This window comes from Pediculus humanus, genomic scaffold (genome assembly GCF_000006295.1).
Source record: "Pediculus humanus corporis 1103172108322 genomic scaffold, whole genome shotgun sequence".
Lineage (NCBI taxonomy): Eukaryota > Metazoa > Arthropoda > Insecta > Psocodea > Pediculidae > Pediculus > Pediculus humanus.
The window spans coordinates 566,006-582,139 of record NW_002987891.1 but is presented as its reverse complement, the minus strand read 5'-3'; the positions used below and the strand labels follow the sequence as shown (position 1 = coordinate 582,139).

Genomic DNA, 16,134 nt, shown 5'->3' with positions numbered 1-16,134 from the left:
TCGAGAGAAAAACAAAATTTAACGATTTTTTGTTTGTTTTTTTTTTTCGTATACAATTCCGTCCTAAATCGATATTCGATCGATCGATGAAATCGATAAATCGATAAATCGTGGATTGATAAATGATTTTTATGTTTTCGGATACATGAAAAGGTAAAAAAAAAAAAAATTTAACGTTTTTTTTTTTTTGCACGCGTTTTTTAACGTCTCGACTAATGGCGTCTTTTTGCGAAAACAAAATTCGCGGGGATGTAATAATATTTTTTCCATTTAATTAATTTGCACTATTTAATTATTAATTCGTATAATTATGTAATATTTATTAATTATTTGTTGTAAACGATTCATAGAATACATAATAACCGTTCGACGCGAAGTAGTAGTTTTGAATTTGAATTTGTATTCGAATTCGAATTCGCGAACGAAAATCCATTAATTTTTACGCGATTTTTTATTTCGTTTACTTTGATACATGAAAATTCGTTTTTTTTTTTTTTTTTTTGGTTTAGTTCGTTAATAAATAAAAAAAAAACTCCTACGCTTCGTGAAGTTTTTTTTTTATTATTTATTTCCTGCGGCGGGGAATAAGGTTTTTGCCAAGGACGGTACGGATGTAAAATAATAATAAATTTTCTTGTAAATGCGTAAAAAAAAAATAAAAAATGGCGTGGTGGTTGGTTGGGAAGAAAGAGAAAAAAAAAAAAAATAATAATAATAATAAAAAAAAAACGAAAGAAAACACACACACACAGACACCCACACGAGAATTAATTACCGAGACCGTATAATTAATAATAGTAATTATAATAATAAATAATTACAATGACCGGAAATTACGTAAAATAATCCGTTAAAAATTATCATTCAGGTCCTAATAATAATAATAATAATAATAATTTTATTTAAAACGATCGTCGAAGGTCCAATAGAAAATTTTTTTGTTTTGTTTTGTTTTCTCCCCCAAACTTTTTTTTTTTTTTATTTAACAAACGCGGCCATATTGGATTTACAAAAAAAACGAACAAATATAACAATAACTAATAATAATAATAATAATAATTAATGTATTCAATTGTGAAAATTAACGTCCTTAAATCAAGGATTTTAGGTTTTTCATCAATACGAAAATAATAATGATGATGATAATAATGATTGCAGTGATTTGCCAACCGTTAAACTTAAGCCAAAATTTTTTTTTTTATTTGCCAATTTGTCTTTTTTTTTATACAGGTATGAGTTTATACAGGTATGAGAGTGTTAGTCAATGTAATTAAGTAACGTATTTCTATCGGGAATTTAAAAAAAATTTATTGTTAATTACTGCCATTTTGAAGTCGATTTGTAATAATAATTACGTAACGTATTTTAAATTATTTATTATGTTTTTTAATAAATAAAAGATGAGTCGTCGTAAAATTTCGTAACAAATACATAAAAAAGAAAAATGAACGTTATGAAATTTTACCTTTGGAACAAAAAAAACAAAAAAAAAAATGGTAGAAATTTAACGAACTTTTCGTTTTTCTTTTTTCGTTTTTTTTTCGTTCTTCTTTTTATCCTTTTATGTTATATTTTACAGAAAAAGATTTTTTTTTCTAGAAAATTTTGCTTATTTTTACAAAAAAAAAAAAAAAATGGCGGAAACAAAAAAGCTGACGATAAAATTTCATTTTATATATATATAAACGCAAAGTAACATTTCAAAAAGTTTCCGATAGTTTCTCTCTCTCTCTCTCTCTCACACCCCATCCTACCTCTTACCTTTCTCGTTAACGACAGAGGGGAAAAAGGGGGGGGAAAAAAAATTTTTTCCGTCGTCGTCGTCGTCGTCGAGCGCGTTCAGAAATTTATAAATTTTGTAATTATTAAGTTTTTAATTGACCAATCAGAAACGTTCGTATTTTTCTTAACGGATTTCGAATCGATTTCAAAAAATTCTCAAGTTATGCTGCGGTTGTTGTTTTAACAAATCGTTCGAGATTTTTCGTTCATTACGCGTAAAACATTAATAATAATAATAATAATAAAAAATGCACGAGAGAAAATTACATAATGGTGTTGGTTTGTAAATAAATAAAATAAATAAAAATTTCTTATATGACGAACAAAAAAAAAAAAACGAAAAAAAGAAAAATCAAAATGGACGACCACGGGTAATAAATTAAAACAAGAATATTTTACGTATTATATCATCATTAATCTTTTCTTTTCTTCTCTGATAAATTTTAACAGTCATATCACCAAGTACATTAATTATACTCTCGATTATATATATACACACACGCACGTAAAGTATTTTCTTTTTTTACGAGAGAGAAAAATGATAATAATGATGCTAACATTATCCGGCGGCATTGTTGTTTATATATATATATATATATCGAAAAGAAAAAGGAATATAATAAGAACGGTAACAATTTAAAATAAATAAATAAATAAATAAATAAATATAAGGGTTATATAATTATTTACAGATATGTATGTAAGTAAATGGTGGTAACCGAACGTTAAAAAAAAATTAATACATAATTATTTATATCAGCAGCCATTTTTGTTGTTACTCTATTTACAATATGAATCGATTATCGTTAGGCGGGTGGATGGGGGTTGGGGTAGTGGGGGTGGGGGGGTTTTACTTTGATTGTTAATTGATTAAAGTAAAATTTAATAGTAAAATTTGCCTTTGCTCATTATCGGGTCTTTTGAAAATTTAAACGCGGATTTAAAACATGGTGAAAAAGATTTAGAAAAAGATGAAGAGAGAAAAGTTTTTTTTTTTTTGTAAATTTTCTTCCCCCATTTTAGGTAAACAAGTTTGAATTGTGAATATACTTCTTTAAATAAGGGATGATGATGATGAAAGAATTACAACTACCCTTTTTTTTTTAAAAAGGAAAATAATTTTTTAAATTCGAATCGATACGCATATATAAATATATGCGAACGCGTGTACGTTTTCTCATTTAAAATTGAATAAGAATGATGCGACTAACAAAAATAATATAGGGAAACGTGTTTTTATCTCAATACGTTCGAGTCGTGTAATTGCCTATTTGTTTTTATTGCAGGCGCTGAACGTTTCAAATGATTTGATTCGTATGATGATGATGAAGATGATGATGGTGGTGGTGGTGCAACTGCTGCTGCTGCTGCTGCTGCTGCTGGAAAAATAATTTCTCCAGGGTAAAAATTATTACTATTATTATTATTATTATTATTGAATATTCTTTCGTTATTTATATTTTCTTTTTTGTCTTGTTGTTCGCGAAAATGTCCGCGATTATTTTTATTAGATTTTTTATAATGATCGTTTTCCAAATTTCTCGTCGACATTTTCTTTTTTAACATTATGGATTCGTGACGCGAACGAATTTGTCCGGTTTCTTCGCGAGATATTTTCGGAGTGTTTTCGAATCTTTTGACGAGTTTATCGTACGTTTTACTACACGTGTAAATCTTACGTTTAACGGGTTCGGATTGAGGGCAGTAAGAGGTCAAAGGTTGTCCCAAATCAACGGATTGAAATGCGATGGGAACGACGGGAGATGATTCGACGAGGGGAATTATTTGGGGTACGGGTACGGGTACCGGTACCCGTTCGTTATTTTCCCCAGGTCTTTCCTCGAATTCGTCGGATGAACTTAACGATATTTTAACATCTTGGATCGGGTTCGCGGGTTTAAATATAGAAAAATTTTTAAACGTCGGACCGAGAGGATCGAGAGGACTGTGTGCAGCAGACGATTTTGTTTTAAACGAATTATTTTTTTTTTTCTCTCTACAAAAATCTAATTGTTTGATTTTTCTAGGGGTTTGTAGAATTTCCTTTTCGTCGAATAATTTCAAACCTAAATTTTTTGGACTTTTTCGCAACGACGTAACCACTTCCTGTTCCGTTAAAACCAAATCGCACATTTTTTCAGCATTTTTCCATATGTCGATAGTATCCGACATTTTATTCGCGTTTAAACGTGTATCATCATCATCATCATCATCATCACCACCCCGATCGTCATCGGGTTTAATAATAATTTTTTTACGATTTTGAAAAATTGGACTATTTTGCATGCTTTGAAATATGTTTTCCGCTTCCGTTATCAATTCGTCGTATTTCTTATCACCTTCTATATCCACGACGAATAATTTTTTATTAATTGATTTTTCATTTTGTTTTTCCGGTTGTTGTTGTTGTTGTTCTTGTCCCGTTTGTTTACTCTCTGAACCGATATACGTTTCCCTGAGTTCTTTTATCAAATTTTGCCTCCTTATCGAAACCGGTGTACCGTCGGCACTTTTCGAACCGTTTTTACTCATCATTCTTTCCATCAAAACCCTACTCAAATTCAATCCACCCACGTTTTCATTGAGTTCCGCTTTGACTTTGACTTCCGGTTTTCTTTTTAAATCATCTTCGTCGCATTTAAACGATTTCCTAACAACGGATTTTCTCCTTAACTTCTCATTAACTTTTTCATTATCTTTCGTTTTTCTCATTTTAACATCTTTTTCTTTACGATAATTTTTTTTCGAATCCGAATCCTTTCTAGAATGATGATGATGATGATGATGATGATGATGATGCCTTTCGGATTTGTATAAAAATGAATTTTTTTTTGAAACGTATATATCGTGATAGGTACACTTTCCCGGATTTCCCGTGATATTTTTTTCATCCGTTTCCGTTATGGATCCGTTATCAATAAAATCCAATTCGTCATCGTGTGAATCTTGTTCATCTCCTCCGTTATCAGCTTCCGAATCCGTTACGTAATCTTCACAATCCGTCGGATCGCTGTCGCTAAGTATATCCGTTTCCTTTTCGTAAACGTAACTTTCATTATACGTTCCCATCATTTCGTTCAACGTGACATCTTCTTCGGAATGATCGCTCAATTCCAGGTGGTATAATTTTTGTCCCACGTGACGACTCACAACCTTTTCGAGCGTTTTTAAATAGTCTTTCGAACGTTCGTCGTATCGAACGTTCATTTCCTGAAATCGATTTTGAACGTTTTCGACGTTTTCGTTTATTTTACGATTTTGCAACGGCGTGTTCGTGCACGATCGATTTCTCATCATCAGATCCGGTGAGAAATTGATTTGAAAATTTTGAGATGACATGGGTTCCGTCGGAAGCCAGGGATTTGTTTTTATCCTGTTTCTCTGTCTGGGTGACGCCGCGTTTTCTTTCGACACGTAATAAACATTTTTATCCCCTATAACGTCTTTTCTCCCATCGTTTTTATTATTATTATTATTATTATTAGTATTATTATTATGGAAAACGTTTCCCTCGGCGGTTGAATCCGTCGATGTTCTCTTGTTGTTGGCGAATTTTTGAAAGGGTTGCTTGTACCATTTTTTACTCTTCGGCGAAAGGATTTTTTTACAACAATTTTTACCATCGTCTTTAAATTTATCTTGTTTAGGGGATTTTAAAAACAATTTAAATGAACTTAACTGAGATTTCGACGGGGATTTGATTTGACTCGGAGATTTCGAACTGTTGTCGTAACCGCCGGAAGTCGATAGTGGTGGAATCGACGACGATTTGTTGACTTGTTCACGGTCTTCCGGTCCAACGGATTTGTGAGAAGACGACTCGGGGAAAAAAGTTTTGGTTGGAAAAACCGTTTGTGATGTGACGGATGATAGACGATTCCTTAAACCATTGGTCGTCGTGTACCCGTCACACGATTCGTTTTTATCAACTACGACGACTGATAACCCTGAATAATGATGAGATGGATGTGATAAATACCCTCTCGGAAGCGAACAATTACTCGTTAGGAATGATGTTGTCGTCATGTATTGATTTTCGGAATGATATTGAGCGAATGTAGGATTATTGGGTTGGGGTGATGTCGGCGTCGGAGCCGGCGATGGAAAATAATGTTTTCCCGTTCGGATATTTATGTAATATTCCGGAGGTCCCGTTCCTCCCGGTGAAGCTCCATCCGTCGAATACCCTGAAAAAAACAAAATTAAAACGATTACGGTGAAAATTTCTCACACGCACACGCACTTTTATCAGAATAATAATAATAATCGAATTAATTTTAGGTTGATGACGTAATGCGAAAAAGAGGAATGATGCCAACAACAACTCCAGTCATATTCGTTCTTTGGACATGATTCAATAAAAAAGGTGACATAATTTTTATTTTTGCAAATAATTTCAATGTTTCTCATAATATGATGTGATGTGCGTGTGTGCGTGTGCGTGTGCGTGTGCGTGCGCGTGTGCGTGCGTGCGTATCACTCACAATCGACTGGAAGGATGGAAATGGAGAAAAAAAAAAATTATTTGTAATTACGGTAAAACAATTAAAATAACACATAACCGATGAAAATTTATAGTTTTTTTTTTTTTTTAAATGTTGGTAAACTTGCGTCAGTGGGTTTTTATAACCAAAAGTTTCGACGCCATTATTTCCTTCCGGCATCATCTGTTTTGTAAAATTAAACGTTTTTTTTTTTTTTTTTTTTTTTTACGCTTTGTTATAATAATAATAATAATAATCGATAAGTTCAACAAACAATTTTTATTAAGGGAGGGTTAAGGGTTAAAACTGGAATCGTCGAATAATTTATGGAACTTGTGTAAAAAAGTTTGCTGGAAATTTTTTTTTTTTTTTTTAATTAATAAGATTTTGATGATGATTGCGTTTTTCGAACACTTTGATATATTTTTTGGTTTTTTTTTTTTTTTGTGTAACATGGAAGTCGTCGACAGGGTTTATCAAAAAAAAAAAAAAAAACCCTAAAAAAGTTTTGGGTAATGGAAACCTATGGTGGCGTGGGAAAACAAGTTTTAATCATCCTGAGGGAATGTTTTAGTAATCGATAAAAACTTTATTAGGATGCTGCAGAATGATTGGAATCCATGTACCAAACGGATGATGTGACGTTTTCATAACGTTATGACGTAACAGACCGGAAGTGACCGCACAGTTTGAAAAAGGAACCTTACGGAAAAGATTCTTCTAGAAAAAGGTAGAAAATGTAATAACTCTAAGGACTACCGCGGAGTAAGTTTTGAACTTTCGCGCCTCCGCTCACGCACTCACTCACGCACGCACACCCACGCATTTTTTCCTTTGAGATTTTTTACCTGTAGAATAAGCAGATTCCGGTGATGGTAAACTAATAGCCGTTAAACAATGAGTCATTCCACTTTTTTCAGATTCCATCGTCGTCGTGTAATAACCGCCTTCTTTGTTGTTGTTATCAGTCATGGAAGATGATAAAACCTGGAAGGAAAGAACCGGAAACGAAAAAGGTAATCAATTAATTTTTAACAATTAATTATTACGAAAAGGGAGGAGTATTTGACATTTCCTCTCCCCACCCCCACCCCACCCCCCCGCCAAAAATTTTTAAATAATAATAAGTTATTAATAATAATAAAGTGACGTCACAAACCTGTTGCGAACTCGATGATATTCCGGTATCGCTTTGTGCTAAACTTTCCGACGAATCCAAAATGACGGTTCGTCCATTCCTCGTCGTCGTCGTCGTCGTCGTCGTCGTCGACGAATCATTTTTTTCTTTTTCTTGTATTTTTTTCTTATTACGTCCGATGTGATTTTCCATCCAAGTTTTTAATTTACTACCGAACATTTTGAAATTTTCTAATAATAATAATAATTATTATTATTATTATCACTACGGAATATAGAAAACAAACGAAAAATCAGTCATTCATTTTTATCTCTGAAAACGAAGATGATAATTTTGAAATATTACGTCACGGGATACGTTTACGCGGCAAAAAAATTTTTTTTTTTATTATTATTCTACTTCCACTTTTTTTTTTTTTTACGAAAATGAAAGTCACGTGGTTAACCGACATAGAAATTAAACAAAAAAATGAAAACACGATGGCAAAAAAAGTAAAAAGTAAAAATTGTTTCTTCTCCAGTTTGCTTCTCGATACATTTTTTTTTTTAACGAAAATCTGTTTCTCTCTTTCTCTCTCTCCCTCTCTCCCTTCCCCTACTCCCTCACCTCCACTACCCCTTCCCTCGCCATTTTCCTCCACGTTTTTTCCCCCATTCTCTCTAAAATAACCCGACGTAATGAAAAGAACCCGATTGCTCCCTTGTTTCCCATCCCGCATCGTGAGGGACTTTAATCTTCTCCGGGACAAAAAAAAAAAAAAAATTGAACTTTAACCTTTTCCCTTTTCCCTCTTCTCCCCTCTCCCCTCTCTTCTTTGTTTTTTATTTTTTTTTTTTTGACGTCGATTTAATTAGTAAACGAGACAAAAAAAATAAAAAAAGGGTTGAAAATTATTTAGGTAGGAAAAAAAGAAAAACTGGAGAGAAGGTTAGGAAAACAAACAGACAGACAAACAAACAAACAAACAAACAAACAAACAAACGAAAAATGTATAATCGACATTTCGCGTGTAAAACAATAATAATAATAATAATAATAATGATAAACGTATTAGGAAAAGTAAAAATACAAAACACGGGAAATTTGTCGGCGTAATGCGTAACGCGTAACACGTTTTTTTTTTTTTTTTAAACATTATCGACTCGTCGACCTTAAATACCTGAATACGGTACGTAAGGAAGGATAAGGCTTAAGAGATACGAAAAAAAAAAAAAAAAACAATAACGAGTCGAATAAATTGATCCGCCATTTTGTCATTTTTATCCTTTCTAAAATAATTAATAACGAGAAATTTAAAAAAAAAAAAAATATTTTATATAAAAATGTTTTTTTTAAAAAAAAAATAATTTTTTCTGATGAATCGGGGTGGTCGCAAAATAGGGGTGAGTTTAATGTTGGGATGTCAGTAGTGGGTTTCTTCTCCCACGGTGTCATGGCAACCGAAAAGTTTCCTTTTGCATCAATACTTACTTGCACATATCAACCTGAAAAATATATATATATATATATATTTTTTTGTGTGTGTTTGTGCGTTATCGGAAAATTGTTTTCCTTTTCCGGAAAAAGGGAAAAACAAATTTTCCTAAAATTTTTCTTTGTTTTTCCTTTTTGATTTCCTCTCGTTTTTAAATGCTAAAGAAAAAAAAAGGAATTATTTTTTAAGAAAAAAAATTAAAAAATTCATGACGTGGCAATAGAACTTAAATTTTGCAACGTTGTCATTGTTACTTTAATTTTCAATCGGTTTTATTAATTAACGGTTATAAATTTGGAAAAAAAAACGTGTAATTAGAAAGTTAGCGAATTTTAGGCTTAAACGTCGTAAAAGTTTTTCTTTTTTTTTTTTTAATAACCACGTGTCACGAACAAACGACGTATGTTTTGTATAAGTTTTAATTTAAATTTTAGCCCCCGATAAATGAGGTCAAGAGGTCGTAGAGGGTAAAGTCCCATTAAAGAAAAGGGGGAGGGAAAAAAGAAAAACATATGAAGTGGAGGAAGAAAAAAAAAATGGAGACACACGTGAATAAATCACGTAACTCGAATGCGTTGGAAAAGTAATAATAATAATAATAATAATAATAATAATAATAATTTAAAGGGTAAAAGAAAAAAAAGGAAAACTTTTGCGCCCGTTTCCCCAAAATCATCCCTTGGAAAAAAATAAATAAATAAATAAAATAAACGTTTAGGGTTTTCGAGGGGGAGCGCGGAGGAGAGGAGGGGAAATAAAAAATGGAAAAAAAAAATTTTCCAAACGTATATCCGGGGAAATGAGGTTTTTTTTTTTTTTGGAGGGAACGAGGGGAGGGATCTTTTAAAAGGAAATAAATAAATATATGAGTTATAAACAACACAGAAGTGGCAGAAGATAGCAGAATATTATTAAAAGGTTTGTCAAAAAGAATTTGGGGATGAAATGATTATTCCCATACGGGAAAATAATGGCAGGGAGTCTCGATCGTGTAAAAAAATCATTTTTTTATTTTTATTTCGTCTGCTTCGTTCGAATAATTTTGAAATAAATTTTTTTCCCGCTCTTTAGCAGAAGATAATAAATTTTTTACAAAACAAAAAATTTTAAAGTTAAATTTTTTTTGTTTTTAATTTACATATTATTTATTTAATTAAAATATTTATAATATAATCCTTAAAAAAAAAAAAAAAAAAAAAAAAAAAAAAAAAACTTTTTTTTCTTATTCTTCTTCTTCCACGTTTTTTTTCTTCTCCCACGTTTTTTTAAAATCGGGATTTAATTAAAATAAAAAGAATTTTTATACATAAATTAAAAAAAAAAAGAAAAAAAGAAAAGTTGATGGCGACATTTTATTTGATATTATTTTAATAACAAGTTAATTTTTTTATATTCATATTCATCCCTTTCCATTTTCACCCTCTCCCTCCCTCCTTCCCTTTCTGCTCTCCGCTCCCCGCCTCCCAAATTATCATTTAAAATAATAATAATAATTAAAAATTGGTTTTAGGTGATGACATTGGAAAAAAACAAAATGTCGGAAGGAAAAAAAAAAAACGCGGTCGATTGTACAAGTCGACTGTAAAAAGATCTTAATTTAAACGTTAAATAAAAAGGAAAAAAGGAAAAAAAAGGAAAAGGATTTTAAAAAAAGGAGAAAAAAGGAAATAAAAATGTGGGAAAAGATTTTTTCAACCGTTAAAAATTTATAACATTTTACAATGGGAAAGAAACCTTAAACGTAAGTGTAAATTTTTATTTCGCAACAGAATATTTTAGTTTTTATCTCTCTCTCTCTCTTTCTTTCTCCTCCTCTTCTCTCTCCCTCCCCTCTCCCTTCCCCCTCCCGGATAATAAAAAAGAAAAGGAAAGGAAAAAAAAAAAAATTGAAAAACGTGTCGCTAGAAACAAAAAAGGAAAAAAAAAGAAATTACTTTTCATCGATTTTCATGACAATTCAGTTTTTATTATTATTATCATCATCATCATCATCATTATTATTATTATTATTATTATCATCATCATCATTATTATTATTCATTCGTTTTCCATTTTTTTTCCTTTTTTTTATTTGCTATATGCAAATTTAAACGTATAAATTTAGGTAAAAAAAAAAAAAAAAAAAAAAAAAAAATTTTTTTTTTTTTTTAACGTTCACGATAAAACCTTTGAGAGAAAAGGAAAAGGAAAAAAAAAGGAAAAAAGGAAAAAAGGAAAGGGATACTTTCACAAAACCTTTTTTTTTTTTTTTTGTTTTTACCATTCTATCATATTATTGCCACTAAATCCACGTTTAATATTCATATATTTTTTTTTTTTTAAAGATCGTTAAAATCGACTCCCCGTTTATCTCTTCACGCCTCCCTTTCCCTCCCCCAACCTCCCCCAACTCCCCACCCTTCGAACGTATTTTTTTTTTTTTTTTTGTAAAAAAGTTTTCCGGAAACGATTTTACGAACGCCATTTTATATAAATCAAAAATGAATTCATTATCGAATGTTAAAAAAAAAAAAAGAAAAAGTTTGCCGTCGATTATTCGTTTTATTATTCATTATTCGTTTCCGTTAAAACAAACAAACAAACAAACAGACGAATCAAGGTTTTGTTTGTTGTTGTTGTTGTTTTTAATCGGATTAAACGGAAACAAACTTACTTACGGGTTTTTTGTTGCTTTTTACAAAAAAAAAAAATTATCGATAAGATTTTAAATTAATTACGTATTAAGCATTTATGAAAACGAAAATTAAAAAAAATGGCGGCGCGGCAAACCGGCGGCAAAATGACGGCAAAAAATTTTTTTTTGATTTCATTCAAGGATATATCAATTTAAAAATTATTATTATTATTATTATTATTAATTTAGTCAATTTTTTTTACGCGGCAAAATAATGACGGTTATTTAAAGGATGAAAAAAATTAAAAAAGAAAAAAATTAAATAAAAACTTACATGGCAGCCATTTTTTTTTTTTTTTTCGAATAAATAAATAATTTGTTTGTTTTATATGAAAAGAAACTTAAAATTTAGGCTTTGGAAAACGTCGTACCTAAACGATTGTTACGTCAAACAAAAACATAAAAACCATATTGTTGGTAAATTAAAAACAAACCGGACCTTGATTACGATGATGACGGTAGACAGACGTAATGATAATTTACAATCGACGCCATTTTTATTTTTGTTTACATTTAAGGTCCGATCGATTTTTCATACGCGTTTGTTCAGGTACAGGAAGTAACAAAAACGATGTCAACGATGTTTTGTTGCGTGTTTGTTTTAAATTTTTTTTTTTTTTTTAAATTATATCCGTTAAATTAATTTGTCGCGTAACAAAAACAACCGACAAACGAATTATTATTTTAACCGCCGTTAAAAAAACCGGAAGTTGATTAATTAATTAATTATTTATTTATACGTGGCGGGAGATGCATGTAATTAATTAATAACGTCGTGTGTGTGTGTGTGTGTGTGTGTGTGTGTGTGTGTGTGATTTTAAAATTATAAATCCAATTAAAATTTTTCTAATAATAATAATAATAATAATTATTATTATTATTATTATCGAATCCGTTCGTATTGCGTAAAATATGATTTCGTCGCCATTTTTTTTTTTTTTTTTTTAATTTAATTTAAATTGATTTTATTACGAAAAAACAAAAAAAAAAAAAAATTATTTTTAATCGACCCGTTACTGTTTTTCTCTTTCGATCGTTTAAATAATAAATTACGTGCTTGACGAAAACAATAATAATAATAATGATAATAATCTTCTTCCACGTCTAAAATCCCCCTACCCGTATATTTTCATTCGAAATGTATTTTATTAAATAATAATAATAATAGCGATTACGGACCTATTGTTTTTTGTTATCATTTATTTTTAAATGTTTTTAGTTTTGTTTATAAAAAAGTCGTGGGAGAAGAAAAATTAAAAAAATGATAAAAAAAGAAAAAAAAGGTTTTATCGATATATGTTTAGAGAAGGCGTTCGAAATAAAATTAAACAATTTTAACGATAAATTATTATTATTACTATTATTATTAATTTGTTATTAAAGTTTTTAAACTTTCTAATTACACTACAAAATAAACTATTTATTATTATCATTATTATTTATATAAATGTCACGAAATATAAAAATTTTTGTCGTGTCCGATCGGGGAGGGGGAAGGGGGGGGGCGGGGCGGGGCGGAGAAAATGAAAAATTTTTATTAAGACGTGTCAGAAGAAAATTATCAAAAAAAAAAAAAAAAAAAAAATTAAATTTGTAATATCGCAAACAAAAAAAGAAGGAAAAAAAAATCTCTTTTCTGTTTTAAATTTGTTTTTTCGTGTCATAAATTTTATTCGTGGCACGAGATAAACACGAGAGAGATTTTTAAGAATGAAATCATTATCGCGCCTAAAAAACTATTTCTAATATTTTTAAATTCGAATCGTGCCAAATTTTTTTTTTTCGAAATTTATTTATAAGAAAAAAATTTTGATTTCTTTTTTATTTCCTTTATTTCATTCACTTCCCTCCCCCACCGCCTCTTCCGCCTCCTTCCCCCTCCAACCGACCACTTGAAAAATTTATTATTATTATTATTATTATTCCGACGGAAAGAAAGAAAAAAATATTATTCCCTCTCTCTCACTCTCACTCTTTCTCTATCCTCCTGTCTTTATACTTTCTTTTACACTCATATTACGTAATTAAAAATCTATATTTTAGCAGACGACAAAAAGGATTAACCGATCGACCCGTTCGGTTATTTTCCTTTTCGAAAAAAAAAAAAAAAAAAAATTAAAAACGTCGAATTTTCTAGAAACTCGTAAGAATATGAAGAAGGAAAAGAAGAAGAAGAAGAAGAAAAATTGTTTTCTCTTTTCTCGTTTCATCCTTAAAAGGTTCAACGTAAGAATTTTTCCCAAGAAAAAAAAAAAAAGTTATATATATATTACGCGGATGTCATAATAATAATAATAATAATAATAATAATAATAATAATAATGATAATAGCGAGATAAGTGTGCGAAAATGTTTTGAGGGTGAAAAATGGGTCTCAAGGGGATGATTTTGGCTCCAACCGTTCATTAATGGTCTGACGTGAGCGAGCGCAGACCCAAAAAGGATTTGCGGTTATTAAATATCAAACGTTTTACGTTTATTTTCTCTATGGAAAAAATAAAAAAAAATATTAAAAAAACGTTTTTTTTTTTAGAGAGAGAGAGAGAGAGAAAAAATCAATCAAAATGGCGTCGTTCGGTTCGTAAACAGGTTATAAATTAATTTTCGCGTCGTTAATCTTTTTTACAAAAAAAAAAAAATAAAATTTTTTTTTTAAAATTAATTTCCGTTATTGTTGCAAAACCGGAAATGCTTAACGTTACGAATTAAATTTTTATTTTTTTTCTAGAATTTTCGATGGAAAATGCGAAATGGAAAAGAGAAAGAGAGAGAGAAAGATACAGAGAGAGAAACAGAGAGAGAGGAGGGAGTCGTACCTGAATTAAAAAAGGATCGCATCACGGTAAAATATCAAAAAATTATTATTATTATTATTATTATTTTTTATTTCCACGTATCGGTTGTTGTTGTTGTTGGTAAAAATTCCCAACGGGGAAGAAAAAAAGAAAATCATGAAAGGGGGGAAAAATGGTAGTAAATCTAATAAAAAATTAAAAGAAAAAATGAAAATTTCTGTCGTCGGAAAACCGGAAAATTTAGGTTTTTAAATTTTTCATAAAGAAAAACAAAAACATGTCGTCGAACATATTTTCTCCCTCGCGTTTAAATCAAAAAAAAATGGTTTGTTAGGTTTTTCTTCTGCCACGTAAAAAAATTTAAAAAATTATTCATTACATAAAAAAAAAAAAACTTCACTTGCATTCGTCTCGTACGAAAAATTGAAAAATTTCTCCATAAAAAAAAAAAAAAAAAACTTTAAATTACTTTTGTTTATTTTTTTTATTTGTTAACTGGAAAAACAAAAAAAAAGTTTTCCAAAAAAGTTCCGGGAAAAAAAAGGAAAAAGAAAAATCTCGCAATCACGTTTTTCCCATTTTTTCTTTTTTTTCTTTCCCTTTTTTACGATTGATAAATGACTCGATTAAATTTTTAAAACTATTTAATTTAAAAAAAAAAAAAGCAGAAGACGTGAAAAATGTTTTTACCGATAGTTTTACACCCTTTTAAAAAAACGTCGTGGTTTTAACTAAAAAAAAAAAAACGATCACGTTGTTGTTATTTTTTTAATTTTTTTTCCCCCCGTAATGAATTTTAAAAACCGCCATTTTGTTTTTTTTTTTTTTTTTTTTTTAAATCAAAACGAACGAATTTTTTTTTTTTTTGTTCTTTTTTTCTTTTGTTTCCGTTAGGGTAGAGGAGGGAGAGAAAAAAAAGAAATTTGTTATATTAGGGGTTGAAACTTATTCAAATAGGAATAATGAAGGGTTGGAAAATATTTTCCTTTTTTTTTTTTTTTTTTTAAACGAAATCGAAATCCGACGGGAAATTTTATGTTTTTATGTTTTCTATTATGTTTTTTCGATAAAACATTTTCAATCGAAGATACTTGGACAAACGTTGTTGTTAAAATGACGGTTATAAAACAAACAAACAAACAAATTTTTTTTTGTCTTTTTTAGTTGTTTCGATTTTTCATTTCGAGTCGTTTATATTTAATAATTTACTCTCTCTCTCTTTCTCTCACTCTCTATTATACGATACGTAAATAATTTGTGTCTTCTGCTACGTTAATTAAATAATGTCGTCTGCTTTAAATTGACTGCTTTAAACAACCGCAAAATGTTTGTTTGTGTGAATTCAGTGCGTTTGTTTGTTTTTTTTTTTTTTTTTTTTTTTTGTCTCTTTGATGAGAGTTTATTCCCTTTTGTAAGTCTTTGACAAAAGAGTAGCAAAGACAAACAAACAAATGAACAAACAAACGAACGAACAAACAAACGAACGAACAAACAAACAAACGCGATAGGAATCGGTGAGAGAAAAAAATAAAAAAATAAAAATTTTTACCTCATTTTTTGCCATCGTTAAGAAAAAAAAAATTAAAAACAAACAAACAAACAAACAAACAATCGATTAACCTTAGCAAATTAATAATAATAATAATTTAACACACGTTAAAAAAAAAAAAATCCACTATTATTATTATTATTATTATTTGCGGTTATACCGGAAATGGAAAGAAAACTCGCGATTACTACTTATTCGCACTTAATTATTATTGAAAAAAAAAAAATTTTTTTTTTTT

General features: G+C 29.6%; 1 protein-coding gene across 1 annotated transcript; it reads right to left on the bottom strand.

Annotated features, from left to right (window-relative positions):
• Nucleotides 1-3,018: 3,018 nt before the first annotated feature.
• Phum_PHUM615970 (uncharacterized protein) lies at nt 3,019-7,623 on the bottom strand (the record flags this gene model as incomplete). The annotated part of the gene is made up of 3 exons (XM_002433115.1): nt 3,019-5,969; nt 7,115-7,253; nt 7,426-7,623. 3 exons carry the CDS (start codon nt 7,621-7,623, stop codon nt 3,019-3,021), a joined length of 3,288 nt encoding a protein of 1,095 aa, XP_002433160.1.
• Nucleotides 7,624-16,134: the final 8,511 nt, after the last annotated feature.